An 18,733-nucleotide genomic window follows, 5' to 3' on the forward strand; every position below is an offset into this window, starting at 1 on the left:
TTCTCGCAAGTGTACACACGTCTATGGGCGAATAGGCCCAGAGCTGAATAGATCACGAGTGACTGTGGATACGGGAGATGCTGTTTGCTTCGAAAGAGAGACGGTCACCGCATTGACGTACACGGATGTAAGAGAATTCGGTCCCACAACCAGCTGCACAACGTACCGGCCCCGCGACGACTTGGCCCACGACCCACTGTTGATCACCATTTCGTACTTCTTCTAGTAATACGTGGCAAGAATAGTCAAATGACGGGACACAATAGACAAAATGGGCGGGTTTTTGCGGCATTTGGCAGGAAAATTGCACGGCTACACATAGGGACGTATTGAGAGATCCTGTACACGGTCATAACAGAGATCCAACAGCTAGCTAGTGTAGGCCTACCGGTGGTAGCGCAAACTTTGTTGTTGTACCTCCTGATTGCCGGGTAGGTCTGGATCTTCTTTCAACTGAGATAACCCCCACATAACAAGAAGACCTATGAAAGTCCTTCGCTTGACTTGATACCTGTACTCGGAATTCTCGTTCGCACACACATCCCCCCTCCCCTGTTTAACGGGGTAAACTCATAGTGGAGTTGGATTCTCCACAGCCAAGTGTAGCGCGCCATATACCCGGTTCTATTGACACCGACGTTCATGCAGACCACGGAACAGATGCTTCTTGCTGCAGCGGGCATTGCTCTGCGAGCTGTAGATTTCTAAAGATTGCGTTTTTGTCAATTGTACTCCTGTTGGGCCTCTTGAAATGAAAGTTCTCGTCCTTGCTAGCAATGTCGTAGACCAGAGCCCTGCCATTGATAGTCTGTTGGCATATACACGCGTCTGGGTAAGTGTTTAGCTCCATGGCTCGAGCGAGCCCCATTCAACTGATTTAAGAAAATCATGATCAAATGTGATCTCAATCCAGCGTGTTACTGTTCAATATTTAGCAGATATTGAACTTAGATTACTTGACCTTTTATTGCGTATTAGATTTGGTAAGTTGGTATGCTTGTGGCAAATCAGCTGCCATATCAGCAGCAATATCGCAAACATAATAATCAGCCCGTAACCTCATGCGGCATTCTCGGATATGTTGTCAACAAGGGGACCCCCTCAGGAGCATCCGCAGCGCGACGACCACTGCGCTTTAAAATGACAGCTCTTGAAAAGTCAAATAATGGAAGAAAAAAAATGTAGCAAACCCTCATTGTTATCATTGAAAATATTTCTATGATTCTGCATATATTTTGTTGTTATAATGTGACTTCTTTGTTATGATGATAAAGTTCAGGAGTTGGAGATTAGCCCAAGAACAAAAACTTGTACCAGTTATCACCCATATCACCAAAAAAACCACCATATGTACAATTGATGTCGCAAAGGGAATCCACCAATTTCACTATCTTGGTCAGACTGTGTCGATACAAATAGTGATTTTGTTGCTTTGTAGGCCTGTGCTTGAACCAGAGCTGAATTTCCCGCTGTACGCCAAGAAGATGTCTAAACTATTACATATTGAAGAAATCCAAATGGAAGTTGACATAAGGCGATACGACATGACTGGCGTAACCATGGAAAAGAAAGGAAGACTTCTGAAATTGAGGGTAAATTAGTCTATTCACTGGTATCTTTGTGTTGCATGCAAGTACAATGTACTTGTATTTCACAGTAACACCATATGTTATTGTGAAATACAAGGGCATGCATACACTATATATCTTTTTATAGAGTTTCTCTGTGTGTTACTGTTTCAAAAAGTTCACTTTTCAATGAATGACTAAATTGACTATTGATGCAAAAACCAAGGATTACTCAAGCATTGTGCTTCTACTGTCCATGACTGAAACAAGTAAAATAATGTAGTCAGACGTACATGTAGTCTAGTATAATCCATTGTCACCGACTGTCAGTGTTTTTGTTAAGGTGGGGGAGAATTGGTAAATAAGTTTGGAACCCAAGTGACATTTCTGCTGTCCTCTAATCTGATTGCATTGATATACCAAGGGGAACCACACCAAACCCTGGTAAAATGACTTGGGACCCTGGTAATAATTAAGCTGCTGACCGCCCTCAACGCAAGACTAAATCAACTGATTGCAAGTACCTTTACAGTTCATTTTTTGTCACCATCTTGTTTTTGAAAGTAAGTCCTATCTTTTCCAAATTAAAAGGTTCCAGGCTTAGCTGAGAATAGGCCGTCAGTTTTAAGGGGAGATGCAGTGTACGTACAAGTGAGACATGGTCAGGAACCTGAAGATGTGAAAAGTAAGAGATACAAAGGCTACGTCCATGAAGTAGAACTGGAAGACATCTGCATTGGCTTCAGTCAAGAGTAAGTAGAAAAAGTGTTCAAGGTATTGTACTGTGCAATACTCACATTCTAACATCATTAAGGTTGTATGGGCCTCAAAAGTGAAAGGCTTAAACTTTTGCTCAAACTTTCCCAAATGAAACTTTCAATCATTCTCTTACCAAATCAACAATAAAAAGCGGGGGTTACAGTACAAAGTTTGGAGCTAGCGAAACAAATTACCCAACATTTTGCGATATTTTGAAATTCAAAATGGCCGCCATCCCTGTGTTAACTCTGTGGGGGAAAATTTAATTTTTGATTTTCAAAAACTAAGATAGTGAAAGTTTTTTCTCCAAGAGCTTTAAGCCCCACAAGTGGTAAATCAGAAAAGAATTGTAGAAATTTGAGAGTTGGGATATCTGTCCCCAAGACATGTTCTACATTAATTGATGTAAGTCTTAATGTTCAAAATATCAAAGGTGACAAAATCACCGGTGTAGAGAAGATAGAGGCTGATTTCTTTATTATATGAAATGATTCCTGTGTCAAGAGTTTAATGAGTCAGTTCAGAGATCCTCATTTTGTAATAGCTCAGTAGCTTGGTGAAAACATATACCTGGTAGGTACCGCGGTATGTAGTTCCTAAGTTACAAAGATCAAAGGTTGATAAAGTTGGCATCAGAATCAGATTGAGGAAGTACAACACGGTTCTCTTTCCAAACTGTCCACAAAGCGCAAAAGTCGGCATCAGATATATAGTTATTTTCTGTCATTCCTAACTCTGTTTCAAATCTGCCCACTGGTGTTTAAAATCCAGTTGTTTTTGACTACCGGTACAACACTTGTTTGTGATGCAAAACTTTCATCATTTGTTCAAGTTGGCATTGGCTACAGTTGTTTCATTCTAACCTAAGTAATCTGTCGCAAAACTGTTCTGCAGAAGCTTTGTTGTCACTGTCAAAATAATCATTCACAGAACTAAAAATGCTGAACAAAATGAAAATATTTCTTTGAATGTTGACAAAGCTGTAATAGTGTTACTGAAGGAAGCTGGCAACTTGAGAATGTCCTGTGAAAAAAACACTAGTTGTTTGTCAGATATTATTGACCCAAGCTTGAGATCAAAATGCTTTTTCTCACATTCCGATTTTCTCAGGCAGACATAGTACAAGTGTCATAGTGCAGATCGTCCATGTAGCCGACACGAACACGAAGTGTCTGTTACCGGCTACCAAAAACTATGAAAAATAGTAAAGAATGAGCTACAAAATCACTATCAGTTTTAAGTTGAATGTAGAATAAGTCTGTGCCTTTGTATAAAATACTAAAAAAATAGTAGAAAGTGAGCAACCAGCTGAAAGTTAGTCGAGGAGACCTTTACTGCATATCATTTGCATCTCATTGTCGGCTACATGGACTGTGTGCCTCATAGTAAGTGGATGTCTGATATCCTTCCAATTTCCAATGCCTTTCAGGCAATGTCTTTTTGTAGTTCAAACCAAAGTTATATGGTGTTTTCTTGTTAGGATAATTCCCTTCTTAATCCCTTTTGCTGTTTGTATGAATTTCCTCTTTGTATTTTCTCAGACTTTTAGGTCTTTTTATCAAAGGAATGGTATTTGATGTACAATTTACATTTAATCGTCTACCCCTGCGTCTTCAACATCGGGCAGTGAAGGATGCTGGGGATGACGACTCTGGCCTTGAACCAGTTTTGTTTCCTGAAATATCCAATGCTTGTGAGAAAGAACACCTCAAATCGTTGTCATCAATGACTCGAATGACGTAAGTTACATCGCAGAATGTGGAGCTTTTTCTCCGCAGAAAACCATGTTTGCTTCAACTGGCACACTGTACATTATAAATTCAAAATTGTAATAGGTGTAGTTGTTTTCAAATTATCAAATTATAGCACCATTTTTACCTTAGCCTTGCAATATATCTATAAATAGATTTCACAGAATGTTTTAGTGTTGTACAGTGCTCTTTGAAATTTATGATGCACTTTTCCCTTTACTTCCACAGCAAGGCTGAAAATGATCGAAAATATTAATTTCAGTTTATTACAATGCAAGATCTTACATTTAACATACCAAATCATCTGTATTTCATACAAATTTTCACTTATACTCCATAATTTGGATTTCTGAATCAATGCCTTGCCTGTCCTATCTCAGGATCTTCAATAGGCAGTTGGAAAGGAACGCAGAACAAGTTACTGCAGTGAAGCATATACTGGCAGGCACCTCCAGGCCAGCACCTTATTTACTCTTTGGACCCCCTGGCACAGGTAAAACAGTCACTGTGGTGGAAGCTATAAAGCAGGTAAGTGCTTTGATGGAATCAAGAATGTTTTTTGTAAAAAAAATTATAATTTAACGGATGGTTCCCATGGCTATTGTTACAAATGGTTGATATAGGTAATGTTAGAATAAGTGTTGCGTATGACAATTGATTATCTCACTGCAGGTTTACAAGTCCTTTCCACGCAGCGTGATCTTGGCATGTGCCCCATCCAACAGTGCGGCAGATCTGATTGCATCGCGGGTGCTGCGAGACGGTCCAGTAGCCAAGTCCACCATTCTAAGGCTTAACGCACTCTCCCGGACCTACAATCAAGTAGACCCAGAACTTAGGGTATGCTATGTTCTTTTATATTTTCATTTGCCATGGTATTACATAGGTGCGTCATTTCAGGCCAGCGAGGAAATATATTCACATATGCAATTTTTCAAGAAAAAGCTCAGTTGCCTGTGCATGTGTTTTTGTCATATCTCATTGAAATGCATAAGATGGATACAGTGTATCGTTCAAAATATGTGCAAACACCCAACCTGAAATCCTAGCCCAATATATGTTCCCATGGCTGAACAAACACAACACAAAATTACATCTTTTGAGTCAATGTATGTTTGGCCAATGGTAAGTTTTTTACAGAGACTTATCGATATAAATGTCATTATCATTGAAGCTGAATTTGAGTCAAGCTAGTTGTGCCCAATAGAACATGTGTTTCAATGGTAAATGTCAGCTACTGAAAAGGCTATTGTTGATTTGCTGTGTTGAAATGATTTAATAATGTATGTGCTATTCATTCAGCCAATAAGCTACAGCCTTACAAGACACCGCACAGTCTGTTCAATTTCCTGGCAAACTCAATGTCTCTGGTGTCAGTACCTATCTCTTGCCTCAGGTACAGATATTCAGACTCAGATTTTCACAATACTTACTTGTGTGGGCTCATTTTGAGTTTTACTTTTAAACATCTTGTTTTTGCGAGAATTGAAATTTTTCCCAAAGAGTTAACATAGGGATATCGGCAATTTTGAATATTAAAATATCAGTAAATTAAGGCAGTGTTTTGCCCAGGATTTGAAAAGGTGGGACACAGTGACCCATGGTAGTTCAAATAGGGGGACACTGACCCAGCCCCAGGGACCTATCAAAGTGATGTCATAAGGCGACTGCGATGTCCCCCATAAGTCCTTGCAAAATTTTAGAAATTTACGAAATTTAGTAGTAATTGTAAATTGTAGTAGTAATTACAAAACAGGTAAGTAAATGGAAAGATTAAGTGTTCTCTGCCGATATTTACACACAAAAGACACATGGTAAGTAAACTTACTTCATAGCATTTAATGTCAACTTTTTTGTGTTTCATTACATGCTACTGAGAGATGGATGATTGCAGATATTGTTCAGAGTTACTTGGCTCATCTCCATAAGATTATACTGTGCACAAACAGTTCAGAGTTCAGAGTTCAGAGTCTGGGCTTGTTTTATTTTTTGTGAAATGACCCTTCTCAATTTGGTCGTTCTCCACTCGGTCAACGCCTCTGTGTTTAAGGAAATTCTTCCACTTTAGGGCCTTCACTACTATTAATGACAGTGTATCAACTCTATCAGATTGCAGTCTGTTGCGCGATTTTGTCTTTATACGATTTTGGGTCGAGAATCCGCGTTCACAGTCGGCGGTTTGGACGGGAAGAATGAGAGCCAAATGAGCCATTTTAAGTAAATTTGGGAAAGCTTTGTTATAATCGTGAATTATTTTCCACAGTGTGGCCATGCTATCACGTGGGTACATCTGTTGTAGCACCAACGGTTTAATGATGCCCCGTTCACGCACAGTTTCTGCACTATCTATCATGGCGGTACAAGTACCGTCATCGGACATTCGATCGACGCCGAAGTGGTTTACTAAACTGTCGATTTCAGCATTGCCGTACGCACTGAGCTCCGCTTTGGATAAAATATGATATTGGTCGCATGGCTAACACTGCGAATGAAGTGATGACATTAGTGGTGTCCGCCGGGAATCTGTCACTTAAGTTATCTAAAATGTTCGTCGTGAACTCCTTTGTAATTCGATCAAAAGTTTCACGCATTCCGGAGTTGCATTGATAGAATGGTGCTTGTAAACAAATTGCCGTCTGTTGTCACGTAGAGAGTTAAATGTTTTCAAGAACGTGCCACCTTCGGTGGCAACTTCCTGGATCTGCGAAATTGCGCTATTCACGGAAACCTGGACGACTGCAATGTCAACATCGGCTTTTTGAAAAATTTGACTCAACTTGGTCATAATGGGAATGATGTCCATTAGCAAATGCATCGTAGCAACTAACTCGAAGGCGGTCATTTTCTTCATTAATCCCTTCGCGATCGGATTTTTCTCTGAGACAGATTCGAAGTACGTTACAAGAGCGCTATATGTCCGATAAATAGTTTCTAGAGCGATGTAGAAAGAAAACCACCTCACTTCATGTACCTCTTTATATATTCTAACTGTGGATCCTGTAAAACTTTCTGGACATCCTTCACATCTTCAACGCGAACAGCTGAACGTTTGAAAACGTAATATATGTCCGTTAAGACTTGCTGGTACTTCTTCAGATAATCCACCGAGTTAGCTGCCTGACTAGTGCAGAGCGCGAGTCGATGTGCAACACAGTGCACACTCAATAAATACGGATTTACTTCACGTCGCAATCGGGCTGCAACCCCATTCACTCGACCTCATATCACACTAGCTCCATCACTGCCAATACCCAATAGCTGTTTCGCTTCTATTTGCCTCTCCTCAAATAAGATCTTTTTCAGCGTGTCCGTTATAACCAATGCAGTCCCGTCCTTGATAGAAACATTTCCTAAATAACGTGTTCTTAGTAGGAAATCACAATCCATCAATCTAACGTAGACGACTAACTTCTTGCTGACTGAAATATCCGTACTCTCATCAGTCAACACGCTCACAAATTCACTATCACTGTTTGTCAATGTCCCTAAGAATTACGGTTGCCCCTGGCATCCTGCATCTCATCCGCGGCTTTTTGTGATGTGTATGTGGCATATTCACCAGATTACAGACACTCCAATGAATTAATGCCTTGTAGTTGTAACAAATGAAGTAATGATGAATATTTCTGTGTTGAAATGTCTTCCTTGGCAAGCAAATAAACACTCCGCATTGCGGAAATAATAGCCTCTTCCTTCGCTGTCAGTGCACGCGATGTTGCTTGAACGAAATCCCGTCGTAGTGCAATTTCCTGCACGGCGTTCCTGTGATCGGCCCCAGACAAATGTCGGTTGAGCGTCGATGCGCGAAAATTCAAACACCCGCCAGGACTTGTGAATGGATTTGTTTTTCCTGTGTCCCTACAGTGCTTGCAAATCATTCCTTTACCATCCCGAGTCAACCACTCAGAATATTGTGATTTTTCCAACCATCCGTCATTGAATTTTCTGGATTTGGGTTTCTTTGCGGGTGGTGGCTCACAGGTGGCGATACTGTCTTGCCGTTCACAGGCAGAGATATCCCGTGGCAGTTCAGGGTCATTGTCACTTGTTATCGGCTCATCGGCTGTTTGATCCGATATTTCTACAGCAACAGACGTGGTTGGTTTAACGAAAAACCGAGTTATTCGTAATTGACTTGCCATGGAGCTCACTGAATGTGTGAGATGCAACGTCCGACAACGGAATGAATAGCAATGCCACGCGGTTTGAAATTGTCATTCACGGCGTGGGAATATTTTGCAACAAGATATCAATACACAATGTTCTGGCCAACCAAATTTAAATCATTTGCGGTATAAAAAATACGTGCCTGGGAATATTTAAATTTGTAACAATAGTTTTGTCTATAGTGTCTTCTGGCCAATCAAATTTACGTCATGTACCACAAAAAAAGTAACAGATTGAACATTTTTCTATGCGGCACATGGCACTCACAGAGCGTTGACTCCAGATCGCAATCATGAAATTTGTCAGGTGTTCGTTCTCTAATTGCCTACGCGTGATGAAAGACTCCACAAGTGACACGAGCGGCAGCTTGATGCGTCCGACTAAATGGGGCAAATGTTTTCTTTTTAGTGCGTCCCCGTGACCATGTCCCTAATTTTAGGGGGTCATTGCTCAATTTTTTTGCGTCAAAAGACGCAAGAACGCACTCTGGGCAAAACACTGTAAGGGTTATTTCTTTCTCTGATATCAAAAGTTGCACAATGACCCCTGATTTTTATTCTTGATTTTAAAAGACCATGGTTGATAGTTCACATAAGAAAGTTGTAACGAAAGTCTTTCACTTTTGAGGCACATACTACCTTATCGAAATTCTCCAAATTATCTAATTCACGCATATCAGTAGCAATTTACAATCAAATGATCAAAATTTTTCAATCTGCTTCTGTTTTAGGATGCAAACATTTGCAATTATAATCGTGGTGGAGAAGTTGTTTTCCCCAAAATAGAAGACCTTCTAAAATACAGAGTGATTGTTGCTACATTAGTGACAGCTGGAAGGTAAGTTCACATAAACACAGTCTTCATGTTTCCGATGACATTGTATGTTTATCGTGTTGTCCTACTGAATAAAAGATTGTGACTGCTCACCTACTTCTTAAATAGTACTTTATCAGGCTTAACCTTTTCACCCCAATTCCCTGTATAGAGGTCCACACTTACCATTGAGAACAGTGGGTTTGGACCAAACCATGGTGGTGAAAGGCTTAAGGTAGGATGCGCCTCCAGGACAGATACTCAGACTCTCAAATTGTTACTGTAACAATAGTTGTCCGATCTACTGCTGTTTAGGCTCATTTTGAAGCTCTTGGAGTAAATAAACTTTTCTTAGTCTAATTTTTGCAAAAATCAAAAGTTTAATTTCCTCATAAAGTGGACACAGGAACGGTGGCCATTTTGAATCTTAAATATTAGGTAAATATTAGGTAATTTTTGCTGTACCAAAATTTGCTTGATCCAGATTATTATTCTGAAGTTTGAAAGAAAATGGTCGAAAGTTTTCTTGAGCAAAGTTTGAGCAAAAGTTTAATTATTCAATTGTGAAGTGCATAGCCGTAGTTTGTAATCAGTTATTGGAACTGTATTAAGTATTTCGATGACAATCTCTGATTCCTTTCCTCCACTTCATTATGAAAGATACAGTATTGAAATTGTTAATGCAATGTGTGTTGGCAAATTATCTGAGGCATTATGACTATGGCAGTTTCATATGGATGAACGGTTTCCTCAATATGTAGTTGTAGGAGTATGATACAAAGATGTACCTGTAAGTTTCTCTTTCTTTCAGAAATGATCGACCAACCTGTCAAAGTCAGTTTTCTCAAATGCCATACTTATCTGTAACTCATTTGCAGGCTGGTATCTGCGGGTATTCCCAAAGATCATTTCACTCACATATTCATGGATGAAGCTGGCCATGCAGTGGAACCGGAAACCATTATTGCTGTAGCAGGGCTTCTTGACCCGGACAACGCCAAAGGTGGTCAGTTGGTTCTGGCTGGTGACCCTAAACAACTCGGACCGATCTTGAGGTCCCCTCTAGCCATTAAATATGGACTAGGTTAGTCATTGACGGTGCACTTAGATTCAAGTCATGACTTGTCTTTGTTGCAAGTCATTTTGTACAGAAATAGCCAACAGATAAGACTGTCCACATGTTATTAGCAGCGTTTTCACAAGTCTCTCAGAGCTAAAGAATGCCTCTGTTTCAAAATATCTGATTCATTCTGAGGATACAATTAAACAATAACGTAGATGGAAATTGAACTACAGCTGAAATAAGTCTAAACTAACCAATATGCTATCTATCTATTTTCAGGGAAATCGTTGCTGGAGCGTTTCATGTGTGACTGTCAAGTGTATCAACGGGAGGAAAACCAGCCCTACAACAGCGAGGTGTTGACAAAACTGATCCGCAACTACCGATCACATCCAGAAATCCTGAAATTGCCAAATGAACTCTTCTATGAAGGGGAATTACAGGTGTTTGCAGACGAAATATTCCGTAACAGTCTATGTGATTGGGAGGGCCTACCAAAACAGGTATGGTGGCAATTGAGAAAGAAAAAAATATATTCAGATATTTTCTCATCTCATGCAAGACTGTCAGGTTGTAAGATTTAATATGATACATGTAGCATTGTTTGTTCATTATGACTGACCGTTGAGGAAATTATGGCTGGTTGCAGAATTTTGAGAACTTAAAAAAACGCAGTGTGATTTGGAAATACAGCTGACAGTTTTATATAGCAACTTTATATTACAATGCAGTTGGACAAATATAGGAATTCTGAAATAAAATTTACATCAGTTATGGAGCATGAATAAATGCAATGTCACGTGCAAAGGACAGTGGCATAAAACAATTCTGGGATACAAGTTTTCATTTTGTCAAAGTTGTTTCTGTCCTAAGTCGTCTTCCACAATGCTAGCATTAGAATGCTATTTATGATATAATATTCACTGTTATTGTTTTGCAGAAATTTCCCATCGTCTTCCACGGAGTTGAAGGCATTGACATGAGAGAGGGCCAGAGTCCATCGTTTTTCAATATTCTAGAAGTGGAGATAGTATGGGATTATGTCAAGCAGCTGCTGCAAGAAAGGAGAGGTGGAATGAAAATCAAACAGGAACACATCGGCATCATCTCACCGTACAGACGACAGGTATGGTAGTCATGAGTTGCAGTCAGTCATGATGATGGGATACCCGTCTTGGTTTCTGTCACACTGAATGAGCTGGAAAATGAAAAGGTTATCATGGAATGAGTCTCTACAGTGATCTTTAACCCACAAGATTTCTGAACCATTTGCCATCAAATCTCTTTTCAATGGCTTTGTCTGTGATGTTATTTGACATTCCGGAAGATGAATTTTTCTGTGTTGCAGTATACCCACGATTGCTTTCAACACAAGGTGTTACCTTCACAGGGTTGACATAAACCCTATTTAGATCATGTCATTAAAAATCAGAACGATTACTGTCATTATAACACACAATGCTGCTGTGACGTACCCCGTCACTATCAAGTCAATGATTATGCATGTCTCACAGTGCTCACAGCTAGGAAAGAAAAAGGGTAAATACAATTTACATAACAATGTATAATTTACATATTCCTTTGTTGTGAAAATGTGTTTAATTGTATAGTTATGACCATGTAACGAGATTGCTCAAAATATAGAGGGGTGTCCCACCCCTCAAAATACCCACGTGGGGAACCCTGTCTGAATAACACAAGTCGGTGAATATCATGTATGTCTTCAGTTTGTTATGTTTGTGAAAAAAAATTGTATAATACACCCGTTGATTGAATGGATTTACCAACTTGACTTGATAAGGACAGGTGAATGTGGTAGGACAAGGGGTCAAGGCTGAGATGTAACATATTGACAATGAAATGATTTCAAATTTTTTCAGGTTCAGAAGATCAAGAAAGTACTGAATCAGAAAAACTACAACAACATCAAAGTTGGATCAGTGGAAGAGTTCCAGGGCCAAGAGAGACTGATTATTATCATCTCCACGGTGAGGAGTACAAATGAAGAAAATCTACGAATGGATATTGATTACAAGCTTGGCTTCCTGAAAAATCCAAAGGTATACAGTCAACGTTTTCACCCCATTTGCACATACACAGGTTCAGCTGCCAACGGTCAGGTGGTGATCGGGTTATGGAAAAATATCCTATACCGATTGTGGCGGCAGATTGCTATAAATCTAAGTTCCAAGCACTGTCATTTCAGTTCATGTTGTTACTATGGGGAAGCTGAGACACAATGTAAAGCAAGGTTAACAGGCAAAATACTTTGGTTTGAGCATTTTCACTTCTGGCAAGTAAGTTAAAAAAATGTTTTCTTCATTGATTTATTGATTGATGTATTGTTTCATCCATGAAGTGATTGACATGTGATCAAGTGATTGGTTTGTAATAGATTGGCAGAAAAATGTTTTATTGATGGTCACAAAATGGCTGAAGGTGCAGTTGTACAAGAGATTGATGTATGTTTTTATTGCTCTCACACTTTAGCGTTTCAATGTTGCTGTAACTCGAGCGAAGGCTCTGCTAATCGTGGTGGGCAACCCATTCATGCTACAGAAAGACCCACATTGGAACCGGTACGTATTTCCCCATGAACATTGATTTTGAAGTGTGCCCTTCTATCAAAGAAGTTGATAGTAAATACACCATATCTATTGAAAGAGGGTTGAATATTGGGTTGAAAGAGAGAATTTGCAGCATTGTAGATTTGTTGGATGGTTTCTCATTCAGCTATACGAGAAATATGCCCACACAGTTTGGTAAATTTTTCGTGAAAAAATGTCCACCATTAGGAGTATGTCTTGTACATTTAGTATCATGTCCAACAGTAAACATTCGACATCTTGTACGTTCCAATGTGTACGCTTGACACAATGTCCTGTCACATTTCAGACTATTAGATTACTGTCGTGGTAAGGGTGCGTACACTGGATGTGACTTCGAAACTGATGATGATGAGGCTGCAATGCAAGACCTAATTGAAAGATTCGAAGCTATTAACTTGACTCCTCAAACCAACGGTGAGTGTCACTTCACAGTAGATAATCTCTGTCATTCAGAGATGATCCCATTTGATCAATGCTCATATATCGCATCAGATTCTTTGATAAATAACAAGAAATCTGTTCCATGGAAAAGTAACACACCCGGAAAAGCTTTATCTGATCTTTGTTTTACAGTTAACTTGCGTTTGGTGTCTAGTAATTGTGTCGACCCTTGGAACTTGAAAATTTCTGGAAAGGAGTATAAGTCGTAGTAGTAGTACTTCTGTCCAAAAAGCTTCAAAGGTCAAGGGCTAAAAATGTGCAAAAAGTACAATGTGGGGCATAGTGATGACTTTCCATGCATTTTTTTGCTATCATGAATAGATTATGAAAAGTGAATTATTTGAATCTGTCATCATTTTCCTTGAGTTGGCTATATGTATATTGACTGTGTTTAATAATTATGTCACATTTACTTTGCTGGCATATAATTACGTAATTGACATGAAGGCAGACTGAAATTTTCAATGTGGTCATTACCTGTATAGGTCCACAGTCACTGTTGGTAACAAAGAGTTATGTCTTATCCAGGCAGGTCATATGTCACCATCAGGTCAAGTTGGTTAAAACCAGTGAAGAAGTTGCATTAGCTGTAAATGTGATTTTTACTGACCAAACCTGCTATAACACACTATGCTAAGTAGATGAATATATGCGTAAATATAGCTCAATACCACATTTTACTGACTCCTTGTCCGATGGGGAAGTTATACTGTCTGGCAGGATTTAGGGTTGAGGAAAGAAAACTTTTACTCTTTGAACCCTGGGTAATGGTAACCCATGACATCTTGAGATTTACGCCGGAAAAAGGATCCAAAGGTTCAAAGTTGAACCGTGTATTCTGTGTTAGGTCAATATTACTCTCTTCAACCATTAGAGTGGTATCCAATCGTCTAATGAATTTCTCCCTCACTCTCTCTCTCTCTCTCTCTCTCTCTCTCTCTCTTTTGCAGAGCCGGTAGAGAAAGATGCAGGTGGATTTGGTGAGAGTTTAGTATCCCAGTACAATGACCCTGAATGGAGAAGTGAATCTTAGTCGCAGCAAGATGACAATGTCAACTTTCAATAAAGCAGAAATTACCATTCCACACATATGCACACACACATATGCGCGTGCGCACGCTCGCGCACACACACACACACACACACACACACACACACACACACACACACATATCCATACATGCATGCTTCCTCATAATATGTAAAAGATTTTTTACTGAAACACATATACCCCAGGAACACCATTGCAGCTTCCTGCCTCCCAACAAAGAGTACTCATGAATAAGAATTCTTTCAGTCACCTCGTCTGAGCTTTTACTTAAGACCATACTTGGCCATCTCTGGTGCACTTAATCCCTTAGTCTTCTCTGAATTAGAGATTAAGCTCATCCTGCTAATTTGCTACTTAACTTCAGGTATATTAGTTGGCTGCCTGATTTTCTGTATAAATTTATAATTATGTAACCAAAACAACTTTGTAAAGACTGACAGATTTTGAAACATCACTTTTGTTTGCAAACCAGCTTGAATGCCCCTTTATGCTTTCTGTTCTGTTCAAAATGAAAGCAATACTTGTGTAACTGTTGTTTTAATGTAAACTTGAGAGTCATGTAAAATCATTTTGCTTTAAATTTCCAATCCAATCTCAAGAAATGAATGTTACCATTCTATAGTTTAAAAAAAAAATAATATTTTACATCTTTTGCATTTTAATTTTCTATCAAGTACGACTATGAAACAAATGTATTGAAAATATCTTTATTTTGAAGGATTAATGTGTCACTGGTCATATTATCCACTTGATATCTGTGTAAAAAAACAAGAACGGAAAATATTTCCATTTTAAGTGCTTGCTATTGAGCAGTTCCAATCGCAAAGAAATTTTTCTAGTAAATTTTATCTTTGAGTAATTTTTGTCTCCACAGAAAATCAGGGTATGACCATCATACTATCATATTTAATTATTGCATTTTATGGTGAATTTCTCATGAAATTTCTCCATGAATGAATTTTAATGCTGTTCAATTCACAATTGCATGCTGTGTCCTTAGTTTAGACATTGTCAGCATGACCATTGCATGGCTGGCCATGTACAAAGTCACCAACTTCACCATAGCATGACATGCCAAGTCACCATGCAAATTGGCACTTTCTCTTGTGTGTGGTCATTACGTACAAATTGCTATTCACGTGCAAAATTTATTATGCATCATCTGTTTGTATAATACAAGATACAGATTTTGGGTTTGCAGCCAAACAGTGCCTATTTGGACCCAAAATTTACACTATTCACTCCTAGACTACCGTTGTCATTGTTGTGTCCTATAGCTCCTCATTGTAATAGCATAACCAGTAATTCAATGAAATCAAGTCGACCAAATTTCAAAGTGTAAGCAAAGTATACGTATTTGTGGTTGCCATAAAATATTCTGTATTATAGCACAACATTTTTATCATTTGCTGATGTGACCTATTACATAACCATTCCAGTTATGGAAAACAACCACTTCAAATAATATTTTTTTTAAATCGATATTGAATACTGTCATGAATTTTTAAAAACTTTTTAAGTTTAGAAATCAAAAAAAAAACAACAAAACATTAGTATTTGCTTTTCATTCACAAAATATTGAACATCCAAGAGAGAAAATGATAATGTTATAAAGTTTATGACACCGGTTACATTTATATCTCTCTATCAATAGTAAATATCTTAAAAAGTTTACATGGCCTCAGTATGGCATCTTTGTTAAAGAAAATCATCTGCAATAATCTTGAAAATACTAAAAAAGAATTTCACTTTTTCACATTAGTCTCCTCATTTCACTTATTTTCGGTATCCATGTTTCGTTGTCGTTATCCAAACAATCAACATTAAAAGATTAAACAAGTCAAAGCCAGTCAGTTTATCTGGCTGTTTACCAATTCATTTCACTTACAGAGCCGCACAATAAAATTATTCAGCAAATAATCACATGGGAGTCCGTCTGTGGGGTCAGGTCAAGGGTCACCAACTCTTACTATACTGGCACTTTGGCCATGTTTTGGCTGTCAGGGGATGTGATACCTCAAACATTTTGGGAGAAATAGTCCAAAGCTAGATAAGAATGATAAACTAGAAAGTCGAAACTTGCTATACCAAAGATAATATGAACACTTGTAGAATCTAGCCAGAATCTTCCATTGTGTAGCGTATAAAGTAATTTGTTACCATGCCAACAAATTTCCAGCATGCAATTTAGTCAAGGGGTTGAAATATGTAGTACTCAAATTCTGGAATGCTTGTATGAGCTTATGTGTGTGCATCAATTTCTGATTCCATATCAACCAATGAAAAGCCAACATTCCAAGTGTGAATTTCATTTGAACAAGTGGAAATCTATTTTGTAATGAAATGAACAGAAGTTATAGAGAAACCCGTGAGAAGTGCAATAAACTGTGGAAGCTTTAATACAAAGGTAATGAACAGTTATTCCTTATTCTTTGATGGAATATAGTTCATTGAACATCAACATTGTGAATCTTTAAATTGGAACATTTGTACCTATTTCCTGTATGTTTGGACCAGAGCCTTTGGACAGCTTCTAAAACAGGAGTGTTACATTGAATTTGTACAATGGATGCCTTAGAACTTGTCTAGAGTTAGTTGCCCTTCTTTCAAGGCCGATTCCAAAAGGTTTTCAATTCTTGCAAAAGCACAGAATGTGACTTAAATAGAGAAATCATAGTCTTTGTAGAGAGCTAGACACCAACGTATTTTTAATTCAAATTACAATAAGCAGCTTTTTATGCAAACTTTGTAACCTTGAACATCTTTGAGAAGTCTGTTCTATATTAGCCTTGAAGTGACCTTGAATGTAGACATTGAACCCTTCTGACTTCTAATGTACATATCGAACCTGCCCAGAGAAACAATAGTTTAACCATAGTTGGATGGGTAAAGGATAAAATATCGATTTTTTCACAGAACAGTCTTCACTGATCTTATACATGAAATTTTCCACCTTTCAAAAATCTAATGATTTTTATAGGCAGATTTATGTTTTGTCATCCATTACTTGAGTAGTTTCCTTTCAAGAATTGTAATTATCCACATGATTGGATTTATTGATACGTCAGCATTTGATGTAATTTCATAGCTTTGTAATTACTACATACTGTAATATCTGGGCTACCATCAATGTGATCAGTGTATCCTTGAACTAGTGAAGTTTCTGTAATCCGAGTATATGTAGGAATTTCTCAAATTTCTTGAAACCAGTCAGAGATACCCAATATGTAAAAATTTTTTTGATGAGGAAAATGTTTCTTGCATCAGAAGTGCATGAATTTGGCTTCACTGGGCAAAATGAATGTAAAAATGATGAAATGTATGAATCAGTTTTAGTCAAGAATTGATTACATTCATCATCTGTATCAGTGAATTCTTTAGCACACATTCCATTGAAGAGCTGAGAGATCTCAGATTGTAATCACTGACAGAATGATGTATGCGTAAAAAAGTGACTGTGTGGGAGACTTGGGAAATCCATTCATCAAATGTGTGGATGCATTGTGGAAGGCTTTTGACATGAACCAGACCTTGAAAAGTAAACAACTGTTACTAGCTCTGTATTTTCACACCATTGCATCCAAAAAGTCTGTGAAATTCTCGTCAAAATCTTGGCTTTATTACAGATGTTTAGCAGTAGATCGAAACAAGGACTTTGGAATATTATGATATTACATGCGTCCTTGTCCATTTGAAGCCTGTAACATGACAGAATATCTGTAAATTCCGACAGCAATGCCCATATTTGACAGAATGTCATTTACCAAGGTTACCGTAAAGCATCATGCCAACAGATTGCTTGTCTTTCACCGTCATACTAGATTGATTACCAGCAGAGAATTTCAATGGACAATGAAAAAAATGTTAAAATTGTATGTCATTTTCACTTGCTTTAAATTTGATAATCTGTAGCCAATTTAGGGCCGTTTGGTGCCACTGAAAATAAATTATTTTTACGGCCACTTTTTTGATCAAACTGCCAACAATAAAGGAGGTGAAGGCAAAACACTCAGTATTTTTCTTCATCAAACTTGGAACTTTTGATGCAGCTTGGCATTTTGTAATTTTGAAATGACTATAAGCTTGATCTGGTAGATATGTATATTTTGTCTATTTCAACAAGTTACATTCCAATGAATGAATCATATTCTTGCTTCTGATTACACTGCCATTGTAATTCATGGTTCAATGCAACTGAATCTGGTTTTTTTTCAATAAAGACATATACAATCTATTCTTCAAGAATAAAGTACAAATGAACTGTGTATTGATACATACATACTCATCATCTAACTTCTAGCTCCAGCAAACACAATGCTTTTATCCGTCCTTCATCAAATATGCAAATATGCTATTAATATGCAAAATGTAATCTACTCATATTAGCGTACACTGACCAGGGTTTGGGAGTGTCACTCTTCGCCATGGGTGTTGCCAGAAATTCAAAGCAAGAGAAGGAGATTAAAATGAGTCGGTGGCCGTGAAATCTCATCCTATGTCAAACTATGCAC

General features: G+C 38.1%; 1 protein-coding gene across 1 annotated transcript in view; it reads left to right on the forward strand.

The window, feature by feature from the left end:
• Positions 1 to 18,487, forward strand: part of LOC139134989 (putative helicase MOV-10) — a 30,396-nt gene extending 11,909 nt beyond the window's left edge. Inside the window, exons 7-19 of the mRNA XM_070702135.1 lie at positions 1,439 to 1,592; positions 2,160 to 2,320; positions 3,869 to 4,066; positions 4,459 to 4,606; positions 4,751 to 4,918; positions 8,976 to 9,082; positions 9,937 to 10,142; positions 10,401 to 10,624; positions 11,062 to 11,247; positions 12,002 to 12,181; positions 12,612 to 12,700; positions 13,017 to 13,144; positions 14,122 to 18,487. Coding sequence (XP_070558236.1) covers positions 1,439 to 1,592; positions 2,160 to 2,320; positions 3,869 to 4,066; positions 4,459 to 4,606; positions 4,751 to 4,918; positions 8,976 to 9,082; positions 9,937 to 10,142; positions 10,401 to 10,624; positions 11,062 to 11,247; positions 12,002 to 12,181; positions 12,612 to 12,700; positions 13,017 to 13,144; positions 14,122 to 14,204 — 2,032 coding nt within the window. The 3' untranslated portion in view covers positions 14,205 to 18,487. The remainder of the gene's footprint in view (positions 1 to 1,438; positions 1,593 to 2,159; positions 2,321 to 3,868; positions 4,067 to 4,458; positions 4,607 to 4,750; positions 4,919 to 8,975; positions 9,083 to 9,936; positions 10,143 to 10,400; positions 10,625 to 11,061; positions 11,248 to 12,001; positions 12,182 to 12,611; positions 12,701 to 13,016; positions 13,145 to 14,121) is intronic.
• Positions 18,488 to 18,733: the final 246 nt, after the last annotated feature.

Source organism: Ptychodera flava, chromosome 6, assembly GCF_041260155.1.
Source record: "Ptychodera flava strain L36383 chromosome 6, AS_Pfla_20210202, whole genome shotgun sequence".
NCBI classification, from domain to species: Eukaryota; Metazoa; Hemichordata; class Enteropneusta; family Ptychoderidae; genus Ptychodera; species Ptychodera flava.